The sequence below is a fragment of the Poromitra crassiceps genome (assembly GCF_964638095.1).
Source record: "Poromitra crassiceps genome assembly, chromosome: 11".
NCBI classification, from domain to species: domain Eukaryota; kingdom Metazoa; phylum Chordata; class Actinopteri; order Beryciformes; family Melamphaidae; genus Poromitra; species Poromitra crassiceps.
Genome location: NC_139643.1, coordinates 20,050,087 through 20,069,636, shown reverse-complemented (window position 1 = coordinate 20,069,636; position 19,550 = coordinate 20,050,087). Strand labels below are relative to the sequence as shown.

Sequence of the window (19,550 nt, the reverse complement as noted above, 5' to 3'; positions counted from 1 at the left end):
TTACGCCGGTTAAATTCATATGGACAATGTCAGTTAATGTGATTTCATCACAGCGAACATCAAAGTCTATGAAAACAAATTAATTCACAGTCAAGGAATAAGGTCAACTTATGACAATTCATAAGTTAAAAAAAAATCCTGTAAACACAGTCGAAACTCAAAATCAGCCAAAGCATTTTTCAGCACATTAAACATTTCATTATCTGCAAGAAAGACATTCATCGGACAAAATAAGACAATCGTTAGTTTTCGTTTCCCTGCTCTCCCGAGGCGGAGGCGTTCAGATCTCCAGCGGTGCGAGGAGAGTCCAAAGAGTTCAGACGAGCAGTAGAACTTCATCTTATATAGCATGTGAGACTAGCTGTGTGTTCACACCAAGGCAAAAAAAAAGCTTCATTCGCGCAAGTCTGACAGCACGAGTTTTGACAGCGCAAAAATCAAATCGAGCTAATGTGCGATAAGGCGAATATTGCGTCACTCGCAGACATTCATTTAGTTCGACAGTTATTGAGAGTTGATTTGAGTTAAGTTGAGGCCAGTGATGTCATCGGAAGGCACTGAATCATTGGGTTCTAGTCTTCCGATGACATCACTGGCATCAGCTACACGCAAATCCAACGCTCAATAACTGTCAAACTAAATGAATGTCTGCAAAACTGTCTGCGCTTTTCACATACTGTTATGTGTGAGATCATCAAATAAAATCAGCATTGTTTTTCGGTGAAGTGTCCCTTTAAGTTCCATTGTACAGGATCATTTTGTAAAATCTGACACATAATAAGCCACATATAAAGTCCTAATTGTAAAGGCAGCTCATTTACATAATTAATTTCTGTCCAAAACATCAGACAGAACCAATCCAGCCTGTGGACAAGGCTCTACACCCCTCCCCCTCCAAGGCTCTACACCCCTCCCCCCTCCAAGGCCCCTCCCCCTCCACCTTTTCACAGTGTGAAGATGGAAATCAAGCCATCAGGGCAAAAACACTGTGCAAAAAGTCTCCACCTTAACAAGTCATTTCATCTTGTATTCAGTCCTGTCCTCCTAAATACATCTTCCAAAGGATTTCATGCATTTCCAGTGCAGTCTCTCTTGCTTTAGGAATTATACTGAAGTGTAACTATCTTTAAATTAGGCATCCCCATCACGACCCATCTCAAACCCATCATCCAAGATAATGTCACCTGTCACCTTATTGAAAACGAGCAGCTCAATGTAAGTTGAAACAAGTGACACTCTCTCCCCGCCGGTGGATTCAGAGAAATACGACCAAACACTACATTAGGTGAAACAATGAAGCTTTGTGCCACATCGCTTACAAAGAGCCATTCGCTTAGTCCACGTTCGTCACGAGTGGGTTACCAAAACGCATTGGTACCCTCCAAAACCTCGATCGTCGATATGTAGTGCCCTGTCCTGCCTGAAGGGGGCGCTGTTCAGATCAGACCAAGGATGTGGCGCTGTTGAGGGAAGACGCCCACCGGGGGGAGGGCGCCGCTGACAAATAAAGCAGGAACACCTAATAGCCCTTAAGATGTTATTGTAAATAGCCTGTGGCTCATATCATGGCTTTCACACTGTCATGGATGGATCCGTCTCATGACAGAACTAGAACACTGTGTTACATGACGTCATGGATAGGACGCGCTTCCACCATGAGCATCGCAGAACTGTGTGGGGCTCTACTGCTTTGAGATCAGGAAGGGGGGGGGTTACTTTGAGTGATGCACAGGAAACTGTGGTGGCTCTGGTCAGCGGTGAGGAGGGTTACTTTGAGTGAGGCACAGGAAGAAGCTGTGGTGACGACGGACAGATGCAGGGGGAAGAAAGAGACGCAGCTCAGAACTGGATCCAGTTTGTAGAGTTCTGTGGTCGGGCTGGAGGAGGGAGGGAGCTGGAGACAGGAAACACCACATCAACACAGCTCACTTACACTTCTGTGACACAACTGTGACATGAAGACAGAACATGAAACACTCCTCTGCTGAAGAGCCTGTTAGAAGACAACACTTTTCTCCACTAGTGTTTTCAAAGTCAGACCCAATGTGGATCATGTGCCCAAACAACAATACTTTAACTGTTTGACGCTGTGTGCGTTGAAATGTTATTAAAGCACCTTATTAAATAGTTAATTCAGTATCCTCTTTGGGTTCGGTCACTGAGAAGTGGCCCATTTAACTGTTTTTCATTATATTGTCCTATTTTGAGAGCACCGATCTCCCTCTGCGGAGGGCCTAACAAAAAAATAAGTTTCCCAAAACCTTAAACCCAACAACCAAATATTTAAATTGGATAGGTTGTCCTTTCGTTAAATATGCAATACCACATACAATAGATGATGCTACAGTACAGAATGAGAGTACAGATGCAGGACATGGACTTGGTCCAATCCAATCTCGATTAAACCCAGACTGTGACATCAGTCCAGTGTAGAGCTGCAACAATTAGTCAATTAATCCATTAGTTGATCAACAACAAAATAATTGCCAACTATTTTCATAATTGGTTAATGATTACCCGATTATGAAAATAGTCTATGGGATCAAATAACATAATCATGATCCAATAGGACTCTTAGTGAATTTAGTGAGGGGGGTGCCTTTTTCCAAACTTTGTCTGGGGGGGAGGCTCACATTCTCAGACTTTGAAAACCCCTGGGTTAATTGATAGCAAATTTTTAAGGAATTAAATTTTTTTTAATAATCATTCCAGCTTCTTAAATGTGAATATTTTCTGGTGTCTTTAGTCTTCTGACCGTAAACGGATTATCTTTGGGTTATGTTCTGTTGGTCAGGACAAAGGTACACATTTGAGGATGTCATATTGGGCTTTGGGGGGGAAGTTGTCAACAATTTTCACCATTTTGTTACATTTTATAGACCAAAGGACTACTCAATAAGTCAAGACAATTAGAGAGATTAATCAATAATGAAAATATGTTTTAAACTGGACTCTTGACTGAAGTTGATGGTCCTGTTGTCCCCCTACCAGGTGTGTCTGTGCATCGCTGCCACTAGGTGTCACTGTAGTGTGTCTGTGCATCGCTGGCACTAGGTGTCACTGTAGTGTGTCTGTGCATCGCTGCCACTAGGGCACATTCTTGCACGTTGAATGCATGAATACATCTATGCTGAAAGGAAACGAGTCGTCTACCTTGCAGAACTGGAGAAGTCTCCCCAGAGATCTGAACTCGGGTTCGACTGAACCACTGTGTTCGAGTTACTACTGTCCAGCTCCAACAGGCAACCTGGAGACCACAGACAGAGAGAGAGAGAGACAGTGAGAGAGAGAGAGAGAGAGAGAGAGGGAGGGGGAGAGGGAGAGAAGGAAGAAAAGAGAAAAGAGGTGGGAAAAGAGTCAAAGAAATATAGAACAAACCAAAATTAGCTTACAAACTGACACACATTCAACTAATTTCCTGCAGCCTGAGGCTCAGCCGATGAATAGTCATGTAGGTGAATAAAGTAGGTCGCTGCTGTACTGTAGGTTAAAGCAGTATTAGGGGACGATATCGACAGGAAGCCTTTTCTTCAGGTCAGAGGACTTCGGAAATCATCTCCACGGTGCCTCCAGCGCGCACAGACGCACAACGCTTATTTGTTGCCGTCGAAAAAAGCGACATTGATGAGCAGCGTGCCTCTCCAAAAGTCGAACTTTTCTCTGCTTTAGGCACCCAGAGCGCTCCGCCCAAAAACACTAGCCGTCGAGAGCGCTTAAACGCCAGGTGAGGTGCTGGGAATAGCAGCGCTGCTAGCGAGACCTCACCATGGAGAATACATTAGAGAAAGGCGCTGGTAGCTCAATTAAGCGCTCCCTGTGGACACGGCCGCTCAGGCAAGATTTTGATGGGAAAATACACCTGTCTGTCTTGTCAGCCGAAACCACAAAGTTAAGGTGCAACAGGGAATAGCGTCCCACTAAACTGAAATTCCCCAAAATAAATTCTGGTGTCGGATCCTCCTAAGCAGCACCAAGCGAGCACTCCATCAAGACAAAGATGCACTCACCAGTGATGGTTACTTCTTTTTACAGGCCTCTTTATCATAATGTGGTTCGTAAATGTTTGATGTGGCATGGATTTTATTTGATGTGTGTGTATGATTGTGCCATTTTAAGATGGCTTTTAAAGGGTTCGTCTCATCACAATCTGGACACCCGGAGTCTATCAGTGTGACAACTAACTAAGTTAGTTACCTGATGAGACTCCGGGGCAGACGGGCTGATATTCTGGGGGTTGTATCGTGGACGTCCGCGCCAAGACTTCTGCTTCCGTGCACCGCGCTTATTGTTTACAGTCCAATTGATGCGAGAATGGAGTCGGAGCTGGTCGATTCTAGGTGTCCAGACGAAATTTTGGCTAATGATAATAATCATAATCATAAATATCTGCATATGAGATGTCGTCAGACTGTAAACAATGACGGAAGGGGCGGGACGTCCACTCTACAGTGGATACCCCAAAATATCGGCCGTGTGCCCCAGAGTCTTATTCGTCGTCAGACTGGGTCTGGGCTCCCAGATTGGTCTCTTCATAAAGCTGTTTATTACCATGTGTCCTTTTATGTCTTTTATTAGTTTTGATTCTGTTTGTGAAGAGCTTTATAAAGTGTCTCTTCAGCACCTCCACCAGACACTTAAAAGAAATCAAGTTGCAAAGATGCAAAGTTGCCTAGTGCAGCCTTAAAGTGTGACTGACAGTGGCGTCTACCTGTCGCGCTGCCGCCCGTCTGGGGGACTGTATTGTGATTGGATGAGCCCGACAAAGTTGGAGGGGCTATCTTGCCTCCAGGTGGCGGCGGGAGGAGTCCGAACACACCTGCCCCCAGTGGGCGGGGCTTCTCCCTCTTTTTACCTTGCTGGAGACGGAGAAAAGCAGAACGAAGAAGCAGTTTGAGAAGAATAGGAAAGCAACTCCCACCAGCATGAACGACTCTCAGGGACGTTCACATTCACAACGTACGTACATTCTTAGCTTTAGCCCTCGGCTATCTTTAGATACAATTTTGAATGAAAACACAGCTGAACAAAGGTGAAAATATTCCCGAGTCCCTGCAGGTAGTCACTAAGCAAGAGGCTCATTTTAAAGCAGCTACGATCAAGATTTTCGATTGTTATTAAACAGTATAATTACAATATTGATGCATCACATCTTACCTATAATAGTAGCTGAGACCAAAGCCGTGTGAATCGGAGATTGCTCTCTTAAGTCTGTGTCTGTCTAAACTCGCGTCAACAGGGGGCTCTCTCTCTCTCTCTCCTTACCGCCGGACCGGCTAAACCCGGAAGTGAAACCCGGAAGTGAAACGCAGCTGCCTGCATTCCCCCGTTCGCGCTGCCTAGCAACATACCATAAACAAGGAGAACGTCATGCATACTCTCGCGAACATCTCTCGTTATATTCTAACAGGTTTTTTGGAAGTTATTTTGTGGTTATGGCCGAAGTGGCTGCTGCAAACCGTTTCATTTCACTTCCTGATCTTCCCTGGCCACAGACAGACTAACACTGGCCGATTCACTCGGGGTTCAAGCGAGACTACTCTGCGTTGGTCTCGTCTACTATTAGAGGTAAGATGTGATGCATTGATATTAAATTTAGACTGTTTAATAACAATCGAAAGTCTTGCTCGTAGCTGCTTTAATGTGATTTAGACACAAGGAAGTTGACATCAGGAGAGCATGTGTGCACTTTTGTTCAATAGACCCTTTTCACGGGGGCCATTTTGTGTCGGAAAGGCGGGGTAATCGCAGGTGCAAGCAAAACACCAATGAAACATTACTGTTTTGCTCGCACCTGTATTTACCCTGCCTTTTTGACACAACATGGCCCCCGTGAAAAGGGTCTATTGTGAAATGTCACAAACTTGTAACAGACGTGTCTACTCAGCAGGAGCTCAACTTGATGTTGAGTGTATTAACAAGAGCAACAATGATGACCCTGTTCTTCTGAGGAGCGCATGTCAGTGTTTCCCATGAATTACCTGAAGTCTAATTTGTTCATGATGCTCTCAAAGTGCACCAGATTCATCCATTTAACTTTAACATGTACAAAGTCTTCTTCTGAGAGAGCAAGGCCCGGGATCCCCCTAGAGGGTCTGAGGTGCACCCACCACAGTCTCACTAAATCCTGTGGGAAACACTGCATGTGATCCAGGAGTGAAACATTACAACCGTGATTTGTGAACATGGACGGACCAGCTTTTGCATCTCAAGTTGCACATGTGCTCCGTTTTTAGTTTTATAGTGGCTGTAAAGTTATTTTTAGGGGCATACTGAAGCCATAGCATTATAATCTAGGGGCTTGGGCCCCGGACAGTCAGTAGTAATCAACAGGAAATACTCAAATAGTCAGTAGTAATCAACAGGAAATACTCAGATAGTCAGTAGTAATCAACAGCAAATACTCAAGATAGTCAGTAGTAATCAACAGCAAATACTCAGATAGTCAGTAGTAATCAACAGGAAATACTCAGATAGTCAGTAGTAATCAACAGCAACTACTCAGATAGTCAGTAGTAATCAACAGCAAATACTCAAGATAGTCAGTAGTAATCAACAGCAAATACTCAAGATAGTCAGTAGTAATCAACAGCAAATACTCAGATAGTCAGTAGTAATCAACAGCAAATACTCAGATAGTCAGTAGTAATCAACAGCAAGTACTCAGATAGTCAGTAGTAATCAACAGCAAATACTCAGATAGTCAGTAGTAATCAACAGCAAATACTCAGATAGTCAGTAGTAATCAACAGCAAATACTCAGATAGTCAGTAGTAATCAACAGCAAATACTCAGATAGTCAGTAGTAATCAACAGCAAATACTCAGATAGTCAGTAGTAATCAACAGCAAATACTCAGATAGTCAGTAGTAATCAACAGCAAATACTCAGATAGTCAGTAGTAATCAACAGCAAATACTCAGATATTAGGTGACCAGGGGCGGTGCTGAGCATGAGGACTCACGGCGTAGCGCTGCAACCAGGGTGGGAATTTTATCATTTTAGGGGCACGGCCACATGCCAGGGCACAAAGGCCATTGCTCTGTTGGCATCGTGAAGAGTGATTTTTCTGAAATGTGTTAAAATGATTCAATGACACATCCTTTGCATAGAGCAGCTACATTAAACTGAGACCACTGATGCTTTTAAAGCAGCTGACAGTAGCAGGCTGCTAGCAGGGCACTGCCAAGGTGGCCTCAGGGCATCACGGCCAGAGGGAGGAGCAACAGAGCGCACCTGCACGTAATTCCCACCCTGGCTGCAACACGCGTCTTGCAGTTGACAGTGTTTGAGTGAGAAACGCACACAGAGCAGTTATCTTAAACGACTGAATGATTATAGAAATAGATTCTAGACGGTGTGTCTGTGTGCTGTGAGCATGACTCGGGAAGAGTTTCAGCAGCCAGCTGTTGTCTCTGCTCATTAGAGCTGCGCGGATGAGCTTTTATGCCATCCTAATCCGCGTGCCGTCCGCCCGCCATAAATCCACGCAAATTATTTCATACTATTTATAGATCCGCGCCCGCCATGCACCCGACGCTATAAATGCTATAAAAGGAGCGAACTTACGGTTTCTGCTGCCGTTGGTGCGATCGCTGCAGTCCTAGACTCCAAATAAACTTCCATGCTGTATTATGTGCAGTGCACCACTTGCCCTCATGTAGTTTACTCGGCTAACGCTATAGCTTTAAGTTTAGCTTACTTGATTGCCTCATTGTATGTGAAAATACGAACGCGTCTTCTCTTCAAACACGTCTTCAGCGGAGATTCCTTTGTGAGGGTGACGTCATTGACCATATATGGACGAAAAGTGGAGAGCACATGGCTGAATTGTTTGGTTTACGGCCATGGGTCCTTTGGGGGATCTACAATAGGCGACTAAGAATGTGCCTGATGAAAAATGTAGCTTAAAATACGTTCATAGACTAGAGAACGTAATTCATATTATTTTTCCTCATTAATGATACATTGTTTCAACCGCCCGCAACCCATCCGCTATTAATCAGAATGTTTATTTTTATGATCTGGCCCGCCCGCGGGGCGGGATATCCGCGGTCAGCGCGGTTATAACTGCAGCCCGCACATCACTACTGCACACCTTAAAGCCCCGCCCCCTCCAGTCACTTTCTCATACCAGTACAATCATTGATGTTCTATGAAAACGTACATGTACTGTACGTCATCATTTGCACCAAAGAACTTAAATTGATAAGAACCGAAGCTAATAGCTTGTTCCACACATTATTCCACTGCAGCATAATGACAGCATCACTGTTCTCTGTGTGTCTGTTCTCTCTTTGTTCAACTCTTGGTCTGCGACCACACCGGAAATACCGGAAACAGTCGGCGCCATGACAGTTTGCCCGCATCTCAGTCAAAACGACCATTTCCCCCTCCTCTGGGCAGGCAGACAGTTACAGTGTTTAGAAACCATGGCATGTTGGTCACAGTGTTCCTCTCTGCCAAAACATTTCCCCCACGTTCACTTGTTCTGACCAGCCACACTTCTACTGACGTCCTCGGGGTCCTAGTGCCAGTCTACCACGTGCCTGCATTTTGTCCCCCACTCCCAAAAAAAAGGGAAAGAGAAAAATGGAAAAAAGAAAAGATATCCGAATCCTAAAAATTGAAAACTGAATACCTACAGGTACCCAATGAACGAATATACAAATAGTTTAATATTAGGGTCCAGTCCTAATAGAGTCCCATTATGTCTTTTCACACATTGATAAATCACAGCTGCTGGGCCAATCGTCCTTTATGAAAGCGCTGATCTGGAAACATCACCGGTACTTTTGACATCACTCCCAGATTGTCTCATTTCACTCCGATTATGGCGGTTACGAAAACTGAGACGTTTGACGAGCATCATCTCTGGTTCTTCTCTTACCCCAATGTTCAGTGTGATGGTTTGTCCCGCTTTAAAACCCAAGTCCAGTTTTGGTCCTGAATCCCCCAGCTGGGCGTTTTTACTGATTTCATCCTCCTGTTTCACCCATCTGTAAGGACACGCGCATGCACACACGCACGCACACACGCACGCACACACGCACACGCACACGCACACACACACACACTCAGCACTGATGCAGAAATAAACCGTGCATTTCAAACTGCAGCTACTAACTTGGCACAGCACTTCTCCTCTCTGACATGTTGCTCTTGTGCTGCTGCAGGCCGTCACAGGAGAGCAGATCAGTCAGGTCTGACACCACTGTCTGTCAGTATTTACAAAGGGAAGCTAATGGCAGCCAATATATCTGACGATGGGGAGGTTGTTTTTGCCGGTGAGAAACACTTCCCTGAAAACTGGCCGTCGATGAGCAACTGTTTACAGATAAGTGGAAAGTCTCAGAGGGGAAATGCCTCACGCCGGGCTAAAGCGACACAAATCCAGCCCGATATTAAGACGGTTTGGTGGCGGCCGACACATTTCCAGCATCAGGCCCGAATATGAATATGAATATGAATATGAATATGAATATGAAAACGAACAGCCGTGTTTACCTCTTGTAGTGGGACATCATCAAAGACCAGTGTCGTGGTGTCTGGGACGCCTCACGACACCCCGACAAAAAGTCTAGCATGCCCGTCTTTTTGGTCTCGCCTAGTTTGACAACTATTACGACGCATTCCAGGGCTGCCTTTTGACTTCGGCTTGGACTTGCGGCTTGTTTTAGGGGACAGAGAGACAGAGCGTCCCCCGGTAACCATAGTGACCTATAGAGCTGAACGGTCACGTGACATCTGTTGCCCCGGAAGTGAGTTTCCCATTCATTTTCTCCATAGACCTTTTGAAAAATCCTTATATAGCGAGTTTTAAGGCTGGAACCAAACCAACCCCGTGACCTATTGAATCGTGATAATAAAACATTTCAGTTGGAGCAAAAATATTTAAAAAAATAAATAACATTGTGGGGGGGGGGGGGGGGGGGGGGATCTGTCTTAATTTTTTGTTTTTGCTCCAAGTGAAATGTTTTATGGTCACTCACGATTCAGTAGGTCACGGGGTCGCTTGGTTCCAGCCTTAAAACTCGTTATATACTGTAAGGTTTTTTGAAATGTCTAATGAGAAAATGAATGGAAAACTCACTTCCGGGGCAAGACATGTCATGTGACTATTGAGCTCTATTCACTCCTGCTTCCTGCATGCGAGGAGAGGAGAGGAGACAGGAGAGGAGAGGAGAGGAGAGGAGAGGAGAAAGGAGAGGAGAAAGGAGAGGAGAGGAGAGGAGAGGAGAGGAGAGGAGAGGAGAGGAGAGGAGAGGAGAGGAGAGGAGAGGAGAGGAGAGGAGAGAGACGATGTAGGCTGCTGTGAAGAGCGGCCGCTGACTAAGCAGCATGCAGGGAAAGTGAGAGAATAGGTTACAAAATCTATGATATTGTAGGCTACAATATACCAGGTAGGCTATACATTTTGTAGCCTATATTTCTCGCTTTCGGCTGCTGCTGTTGCGCTGTGCCGTCTGTCTTGCCTGCCCGTGTGCGGTCAGTCCTCTTTTCGCTCTGTGAGGTTATCAATTATGATTTTGTTTTTCACTGCGGGACCAAATGGATTTGTGGCATGCGGGTCATTCCCAGCTTTCTGCGTGAGAGTTGGCAGTCCTGTACTTGAAATTGGACATTTCATTATAATTATTCATTAGAACATTTGACTAGAAAGGGAGATACCAAAACTAATTCCCATCTTTAAGGTCTTTTCAGACCAAAAGCGAATAATTCGTCCGAATACATCACACAGCAATAAAAAAGAAAAAAAAGAAAATCTTTCATTTCTATAGGACTATCCACACCAAATCAGGAAAAAATAAAAAATAAAATCTGCACTGCGAATTTCTGATTTGGTGCCATGCGATTTATTCGCGCTGATTATTCGCTTTGGGTCTGAAAATACCTTTAGACTGAAACAGGAGATGCAATCCTCTGTAGGGTAAGTCATTATTATGATGGTAATTTCAGGGGAACAGAAAGTAACTCCTCAGTCACTACTCACTTGAAATGGTCCTGCAGTGAAGTAACCCCTCAGTCACTACTCACTTGAAATGGTCCTGCAGTGAAGTAACCCCTCAGTCACTACTCACTTGAAATGGTCCTGCAGTGAAGTAACCCCTCAGTCACTACTCACTTGAAATGGTCCTGCAGTGAAGTAACCCCTCAGTCACTACTCACTTGAAATGGTCCTGCAGTGCCACGTTGAAATCGAACGCGTCCCCTCGGTCCCCGAAGCCAACGCCTATGAAAGCACTGCGACCTGCGAGCGGAAGACGATGTTAGCGTCAGAAGACGATGTTAGCGTCAGAAGACGATGTTAGCGTCAGAAGACGATGTTAGCGAGTATCAAACTTCATACACATTTTTGCTATTCAAATGTTTTTCTATGACTGGACGGATGTTGAAATCTGACATCCAGCACAGTAGCTCAGAACAAAATGAAGTCTGGACTCATGCTCATATTCAGCTATTTATCTTCATGTGTTCTTAACTCATTGAGTGCCAGCCACTTTTGGAGAACGGACGCTCCCAGTGCCAGAGTTTCAGAGCGTTTTTCAGTGATTTTCGAGGCCCACAGAATATTGTGTGATATTACTATGTAAACACCGAACATGCACAAAGAACGATGAGACTCTCTTCTATCATCTGCAAAAAAAAGTTTATTGATACCATTTTCTGTTCTTTAGTTATGAGCCGGAGAAGATAGGTTGTTTTGAGCAAAAATACACGTTTCAAATTAGAAGCTGAGTTATTCCGCCTTTTGTGAAATGCAGCATTTCAAGCACATTCACTAAGTCTGAAGCTAATATTTTCTGATGTAGTGACGTGGTGTAGTTGTGTGGTGCACTGCGTGCCCCACCCCCCTCTCCCCCCCTCAGCTGCAAACTCCTCCCCACACTAACACACAGCCTAACACGCACCCAGTCTATTTTCGGAGCGCTCCGTTTTTGTGCGGCAGTTCCCAGCGCGACACGGAAATGCCAAACCGGACTGCAGGGAAAGATTTGGCCCTTCGGCGTCGGGTGCTGCCTTTCTGGCGGCTAATCGTGTGGAGAAACTATACAGCAGAGACAGAGGGGCTGAGTTGTGGGCGCGGATTGACTGCTGTTCGCAGCCAACGTCAGATTGCAGCCAGAGCAATCTATATGGCTCTGGCTGCAGCATGAGCGGTTTCTTTTTCATCACGGGGCTTTTTCCTGCTGTTTTCCGGGGGTCATCCCAGACCTTTCTCTAATCTGGAGAGCACTGTCGCCACCTGATGGGTCGGTAAAATAGCTTTTACACATTCAACATGCCCCAAAATTTTACAGGAGATGGATCTGGCTTTGATCCACGTCCCACCATCAAAAAACGCAATTGTCGAACATACTCGTCCTTGGCACTCTACGTTACTAAACGAATTGACGAACATACTCATCCTTGGCACTCTACGTTACTAAACCAATTGACGAACATACTCGTCCTTGGCACTCTACGTTACTAAACCAATTGACGAACATACTCGTCCTTGGCACTCAATGAGTTAACTGGTATGAACCACAGAAGTAGAAACAGACAAGTCCATCATGCTGGCATAAAGTTACAGAGAATGGAATCAGATTTGTTTTGACTTTAAGCTGCAGGATGTTAATGTTAAAGGAACACTCTGCCCATTTTCAACCAGCTTTGTATCACGACAAATCATGACAGTTATTGAGTGTTAAAGTGTGGACCAGTGACATCACTGGTCCACACTAACTCAAATTAATAACTCATTAACTCAAATCAACTCTCAATAACTGTCAAACTAGATGAATGACTTCAAAACCGTCATCTAGTTTGACAGTTATTGAGAGTTGATTTGAGTTAATGAGTTATTAATTTGAATTAGTGTGGACCAGTGATGTCACTGGTCCACACTTTAACACTCAATAACTGTCAAATTAAATGACAGACTTCAAAACAGTTTACAGTTTTCTGATATACTACTGATGTTCTAATGATACAAAGCTGGTTGAAAATGGGCGGAGTGTTCCTTTAAGTTACATTACTGAATGCTGCAGATCTCTCTCTGGGTCTGATACACTACGTTACTGCATGCTGCAGATCTCTCTCTGGGTCTGATACACTACATTACTGCATGCTGCAGATCTCTCTGGGTCTGATACACTACATTACTGCATGCTGCAGATCTCTCTGGGTCTGATACACTATGTTACTGCATGCTGCAGATCTCTCTCTGGGTCTGATACACTACGTTATGCTATGGGCCCGAGACACTTCTAGTATAGTTCCAAACGGCTGATGGAGTCCTGGGCAGTGATTGGTTCGCCCGGAATCCTGGGGTCACCAATTAGTAACAACTTTAGCGATCAGGCGCCCCACCCAACCTGACTCTGTTGACTTTTGAAAATGAGCCACACTCTCATTAGTGCTACAACCTGGCTGTCAGTCATTCTATTGCTCCGCCCTCAAAACAGCAGCCGGGGGTGCAAAGTGGCACAGACTCTATTATGTAGTATGCAGAGTGTAGCGATTCAATGTAATATTGAGTCTGGGGAGAGACTATGAGTTATGTGACTTTAGTTTTAGTTTTAACCTTTTTAGACTTTAGATTTAACCTAAATGAACCAAATGCAAAAATGCAACAAAGTGTACTTTTCCACTCTGATTCAGACCACAGACAATGCATTGTCGAGGGACTACGGATGGAAATGAGCTAAGGCTATAATCCGGCACATTTACATGCAAATGTTCATTAATGTTGCACTGTCCCTGAAAAAAATATATATATAAAAAAAAAATATATATATATTATTATCATTACTTGTTTCCCATCCCATTCCCATCCTCACCGCTGTCATCCTGTATTCGCAGAACAAAGTACCGGCTGGAGTCGCCGACTGTTTCCAGAGCGATACCAGGATACTCCTGCACCGGCGCCTGGGCAAACAGCTCCCCTGCAGGGCGGGAGGGCAAACCACAACACACACATGCAAAACACTGGGCCATTTATCAAAGCACTGAACCATCATATAACACTTCCCAGATTCCCAGAAATGAATCATTGGAAATTTTGGAATTCATCGTGTAATGGGTGAGACTGAGCCGTCTTGGTTTTGTGAGCGTTTTGTCTTGTATGCAGGTCAGTTAGCTGTGACACTGAGCGTTTTGTCTTGTATGCAGGTCAGTTAGCTGTGACACTGAGCGTTTTGTCTTGTATGCAGGTCAGTTAGCTGTGACACTGAGCGTTTTGTCTTGTATGCAGGTCAGTTAGCTGTGACACTGAGCGTTTTGTCTTGTATGCAGGTCAGTTAGCTGTGACACTGAGCGTTCTGTCTTGTATGCAGGTCAGTTAGCTGTGACACTGAGCGTTTTGTCTTGTATGCAGGTCAGTTAGCTGTGACACTGATTATTTCCTGCCAGCTTTTCGAATAGCAGACACCGCAACAGGAAGTAAGCTAAGGTTCATTTAGAATGTTTATGTCGTCGAGTTGAAAACGGTACCTGAGATTTTGTCCTCCAGTTTGATGAACGCCACCTTGCCCTTGGCTGTGATCCTCATTCGACCGGACCAGTCAGGTGCGTCCAACTTCCAGTCAGCTGCCCTGCGGACAAATGAAATGTTCCTATAACATTATAACAGTGGGACACAGCATTTGAATGGTTTCATTAAAAGTGTTTACTAGGGAGATTTCCGTCAAGTACCGACATACTAATATTGTACTTACTAGTTACATTCATCGATGCAAGTCAAGAACGTCACAGTTTGTTGTAAAACTGTTGCACTATAGAGACACTGCGTAACGCGTCATCATCCAGGAGCCACGCCCAAGATGGGGGGAAACAGAACCCCCCCCCCCGCTCCAATCCTGACGTTCTCCTATGTCGCGTGCATGGTTGCGTGTTGCACAAAAAGATCGTATATACGGAAGATGAACACTCCAACTTACTTCTTGACAGCTAGATCCACATTTTTCTTCTCGCCAATTCTCAATGGCTTCCTTGTTTTGCTCAGGAGCACAAAAAAACTTTATCTGGCGATTTTTTACATTTGTTGTCTGCGCAGCCCACCACACAACAGCTTTTATCTATGTTTAATTCAAGGAAAATGACGCTGGTGTGTGGAAATGAACGGAGCTTTTCCCCCGTGATGGGCGTGGCCTATTTCATGCCGTGTCTCTATCAGTTACAAAATAGAAAGACTACAAGTTACAACCAGTCGCGTAAGTGACATAACTTTCTCTGTTGGTGTGACGTATATTGTGGGAGACGGGAGATGTAGTGGATTGAACAGTTTCAAACAAAACTAAACGTTGCGTTTCAGTCTTACAACAAACTGCGGCTTTCTTGACTTGCAATCTTTTAAATTGACAAACATCACTCACACGTGTACTTCATGGCACAATTTGAATGGGATCACAAAATTATTGTCTTTCGCCGTTCGCCACCACTCGTCTTTTTTCTGACGCTGGTTCGCATGCTGAAGCAGGAAGTGGGCGTGACTTTGGCTCTCTCTGAAGTGCACCTATTTGGCGGTCCTTCACGTGAAAAAGGCTACTTAAAAATCAGAGCTATTCCCAATCCAGACCATGTCTACAAATGCTATCCATGTTTTCAGTGTGCCTGTCAGTCACAGTGGAGGGACAATTAAGCTGTTGCTTGATATGTATCCATAACAACAGCCTGAAGCAATATGTGTCTGAATTAAAAAGCTGCACTCTTTACAGGGTTCTTCCTCCACATTTTTGAATTAAACAATTCCATACAGTTTTTCCAGGCCTTGATTTGTTTTGAAGATTTTGTCTGGTGTTCAATATGATTTACGCAGTCAGCTAACTAGGTCATATCACTGTGTATAGATGAAGACTGTTATTCAGTGAAAAATATCAGAATGTTAGATGATTGGCAGGGTTAATACACGCCTTCCATTTAAAATGTCTATATTTTTCCCAGACCCTCCTATGTTCTTGACTAAATTTAAGTTTGGTTATTATTTGATATAATGCTGCTGACAGCAGCTGGATAATAAGAACATCCCTCTAATGATCATCTGAACATTATTCTTCAACAAAAACCGTGGACTCAAAGTGGGTCTGCAACAACATTATGTGTGTATCGGACCTGAACCACATTTGCCATACTTCTCAAATTATATTATATTCGATTCTACTATTCAAGAGCTGGAAATGGTCAAATTCATTTTGAATACGTATCCATACTTTCCAACCCTGCATAGAAACCCTGTCTTTAATTCAATCACTGCAAAAAGAGGACATCAAAGCTGTCAGCAGAGCCCGTGAGCTAGCTCAGTGGTTCTCAACCTGGGATCCGGGGATCACCAGGGGTCCTTGAGGGGTTTCCAGAGGGTTCCCAGCAAATTGTTAAATTGTTAAACAACTTCATTGTTTCATTCCAGAAGTTAGACAATTAGAGAATGTAGAAGAATGACTATTTGGATTATAGTTTCACTGTTATCTCTCTAGTAGACCTTACAGATAGACATGGAATTTTGGACAGAATCTGATTCAGATCTCAGATTTGTGTCCAAGAAACTGTTATCAGATGGGGTCTGTATGTGGACTAAATTAGTGGTCCATTTGAAACAGGTTGAGAGAGAGAGTCCCTGGGCTAGCTCTGGATCTGTGGCAAACTGCATGGTCTGTCAATCGATCCACACTGTTAGCACAACCCAGCACGGAAACCCAATCCGTTAATTCTGTATTATTACAATGTTCAGAAGCGGTTAACCATATCTCCGGTGCTGACAGTTAAAGCCTGTGTAAACGTTATCCCTGTCCGTGGTTTGTTTGAAAGTAACGGGCAGGCAGCTGCAGTGTACCAACAACACCGAGAGATGAGCACAGCAGCCAGTGCAGTGAAGCCGTCTGGTCTCATGGTCTGTAGCGCTGGTGCATGATCACCGGGCACCGACCGACCGACGAGCGTCCGTTCCTTACCTGTATCCGCGGTTTGTAGCTCGCGGCGGGATGCGGTAAACGTTGACATCGGGTTTAACGCACAGGATCGACTCGTACTCCCCCTCGGCCGCCATCTTGAGTCCTCTGTTATTGATGTGGGTGGTCTCTTTCTCTCCCTCCCTCTCTCTCTCTCGTGTGTGTGTGTGTGTGTGTGTGTGTGTGTGTGTGTGTGTGTGTGTGTGTGTGTGTGTGTGTGTGTGTGTGTGTGTGTGTGTGTGTGTGTGTGTGGGTGTGTGTGTGTGTGTGTGTGTGTGTGTGTGTGTGTGTGTGTGTCGTGTTTCCCCAGTGCATCAGAGATGTTGTTGTTGCTATTATCAATAATAATAACAACAATAATAATAGCAACAACAACAACAACAACAACAACAATAATAATAATAATAATAATAATAATAATAATAATAATAAAAAAGAATAATAATAATAATAATAATTGGCAGTCTCTCTAGAGCATCAAAATAAGCAATTCATGCATAATTAATTATGTTAATATTTAACAGTAGAGTAAATAAAAACGTGAGTGGGCGTGGCCTTGCAGGTGCTGTAAACTGCGGAAGCGGAAACCGTTCGTTGTAGTCTCCTCCTCCTCGAATGGATTCGACCCGCAGCATCAGGGCAAGTGCTTTTTTAGCTGAAAATATGCACGTTTAATATACAGGGAATTGATTGTGGTCTGTGCGTGTGATGTCAAACCCACTCTGCAGCTGCTTCATGGAGGAATATAACCCTCCTTACGTTGCCAAAGTGTGATAGTAAGCTTATTCTAAAGCTGGCTTGAAAACAACACTCGTAGCGTTAGCCATTTTAGCGATGCTCGACCGCTAGCACACAGCTGTCTGCTGTCTGTCGCTCTCCGAGGTGCTGAAAACACAGATCGTGACGTCTGACCGCTATCTCAGATCTGCCAGCATGTCGCCTCACAGTGATGTTATGTTTCAAACTGTAAACTCATTCTCTAGCTATGCGTTTGGCCTTTTAGCACTGCTAGCAAGATCCTGGCTGCGATGCTAGCAGCTAGTAGCGAGCTAGCTGTTTAGCCAGGTAGATGACGGTTGATTTTTGTCGCAGTGATCGTGACAGAGCTGGCACACGACCACGACTGCTGAATATAATAATAGTCGTATCATTTTCAGCATTTTTGGCAGACGTCTTGGCCAATGCTGTCCGCATTAACAGAAGTTAACACAGAGAATGTAGTAGAATGTTTTCTCTCTCTATCCACAATAGTCTTGGAATGATCTACAAAATCATATCTAACAATACACATTAATATTCACAGATTTGGTTCCAAGAGACACAATCTAATCAAATCAAGGTTTGTGGCCCTAATGTGATTGTTGACTAACATCGGGTCCTTGATAGTTGCAAATCTATGTAGCCTATTGTATTAGAGAAATAATAAAAACTGTTAAAAGCATCAGTCTCTGTATGCACTGTTTGCATTGCTAGTTCAGGTTAGTTTATGCTTGCGACCGACCAGAGGAGTCGCTAATGCAGCGACCAGGACAAATGCCCTCAACCCTGCTTCCCACCCGCAGACACAGTCAATCGTGCCTGTGTGGACAATGTTATCACACATCAGATTTTCATCATATCGTGCATGTAATGGAGAAGTTTAAATTATCATTTAATAATTCCTCATTCTGCTGACGACCCCCTGGAACCACCTCAAAGACCTCTGGTGATCCCTGGAGCGCACTTTGAGAACCACTGTTAGTGTATACATTCCATGATTGCTCGTCACTCAGTGCCAGTGGACCCTTTTCACAGCCACCATTTTGTGTCTAAAAGGCACAACACCCAACTCACTAATTAGGGCCCCAGCACTGGAACAACCAAATGAACTGGAAGTTGGAAACCCGAATTAATGTTTTGGTACACCTGTGTTTATCCTGCCTTTGCGACACAAAATGGCTGCCGTGAAACGTGTCTGTTGATGCACCGAGCCTTGCTTTGCATTGCTTTGTTTTCTCCCTGCAGTTGTAGGATCTGGTTTCTGACATCCTGACTCCGTCCTGAGGGGATCTGATCTGACTCCGTCCTGAGGGGATCTGATCTGACTCTGTCCTGAGGGGATCTGATCTGACTCCGTCCTGAGGGGATCTGATGCCGTCAGGGAGAAGAGAGAGCAGCAGAATGAGCAGTCACTGAGCCAGCCAGGGCACGCAAGCAGCATAACGAGTAGCCTTTGACAGCAGAGCCTTACTTTACAACAGGTGAGAAGTGTTCACACATTCGAGCCTGTCTCTCTTTTTAATTGTTGTCTGTGAGCTTCTGTAAAGCTGCTAGTTGTCATCATAAAAAAATCTTATTGTTGCAAAAGTAATTAACCTTGATCTGTGTCTCAAACTCTGCCATGTTGGGTCCTTGGATTTGAGGGAACTGGGCCTGGAAAGTTCTTGAATTTGATGTTTAACCCATTGATACCTGATGGAGCATTTGTGTGTGTATCCCTTTAAGACCGGGGTCTTAAAGGGATACACACACACTGCATCAGGTATCAATGGGTCAAGAAGCTGTGGGGGGAGGGGCCCTGTGAGTGTGTGTGATCCATTTCTCTCTGTGCTGACCAGCACACTGCTCACTAGTTCTCTCTTGACT

General features: G+C 44.4%; 1 protein-coding gene across 1 annotated transcript; it reads right to left on the bottom strand.

Moving 5' to 3' along the window:
- Positions 1-1,839: 1,839 nt before the first annotated feature.
- Positions 1,840-17,023, bottom strand: necap1 (NECAP endocytosis associated 1; the record flags this gene model as incomplete). Its single annotated transcript, XM_083646864.1, has 8 exons — positions 1,840-1,894; positions 3,154-3,247; positions 4,709-4,856; positions 8,888-8,996; positions 11,167-11,248; positions 13,824-13,928; positions 14,476-14,576; positions 16,929-17,023. 8 exons carry the CDS (start codon positions 17,021-17,023, stop codon positions 1,840-1,842), a joined length of 789 nt encoding a protein of 262 aa, XP_083502990.1.
- Positions 17,024-19,550: the final 2,527 nt, after the last annotated feature.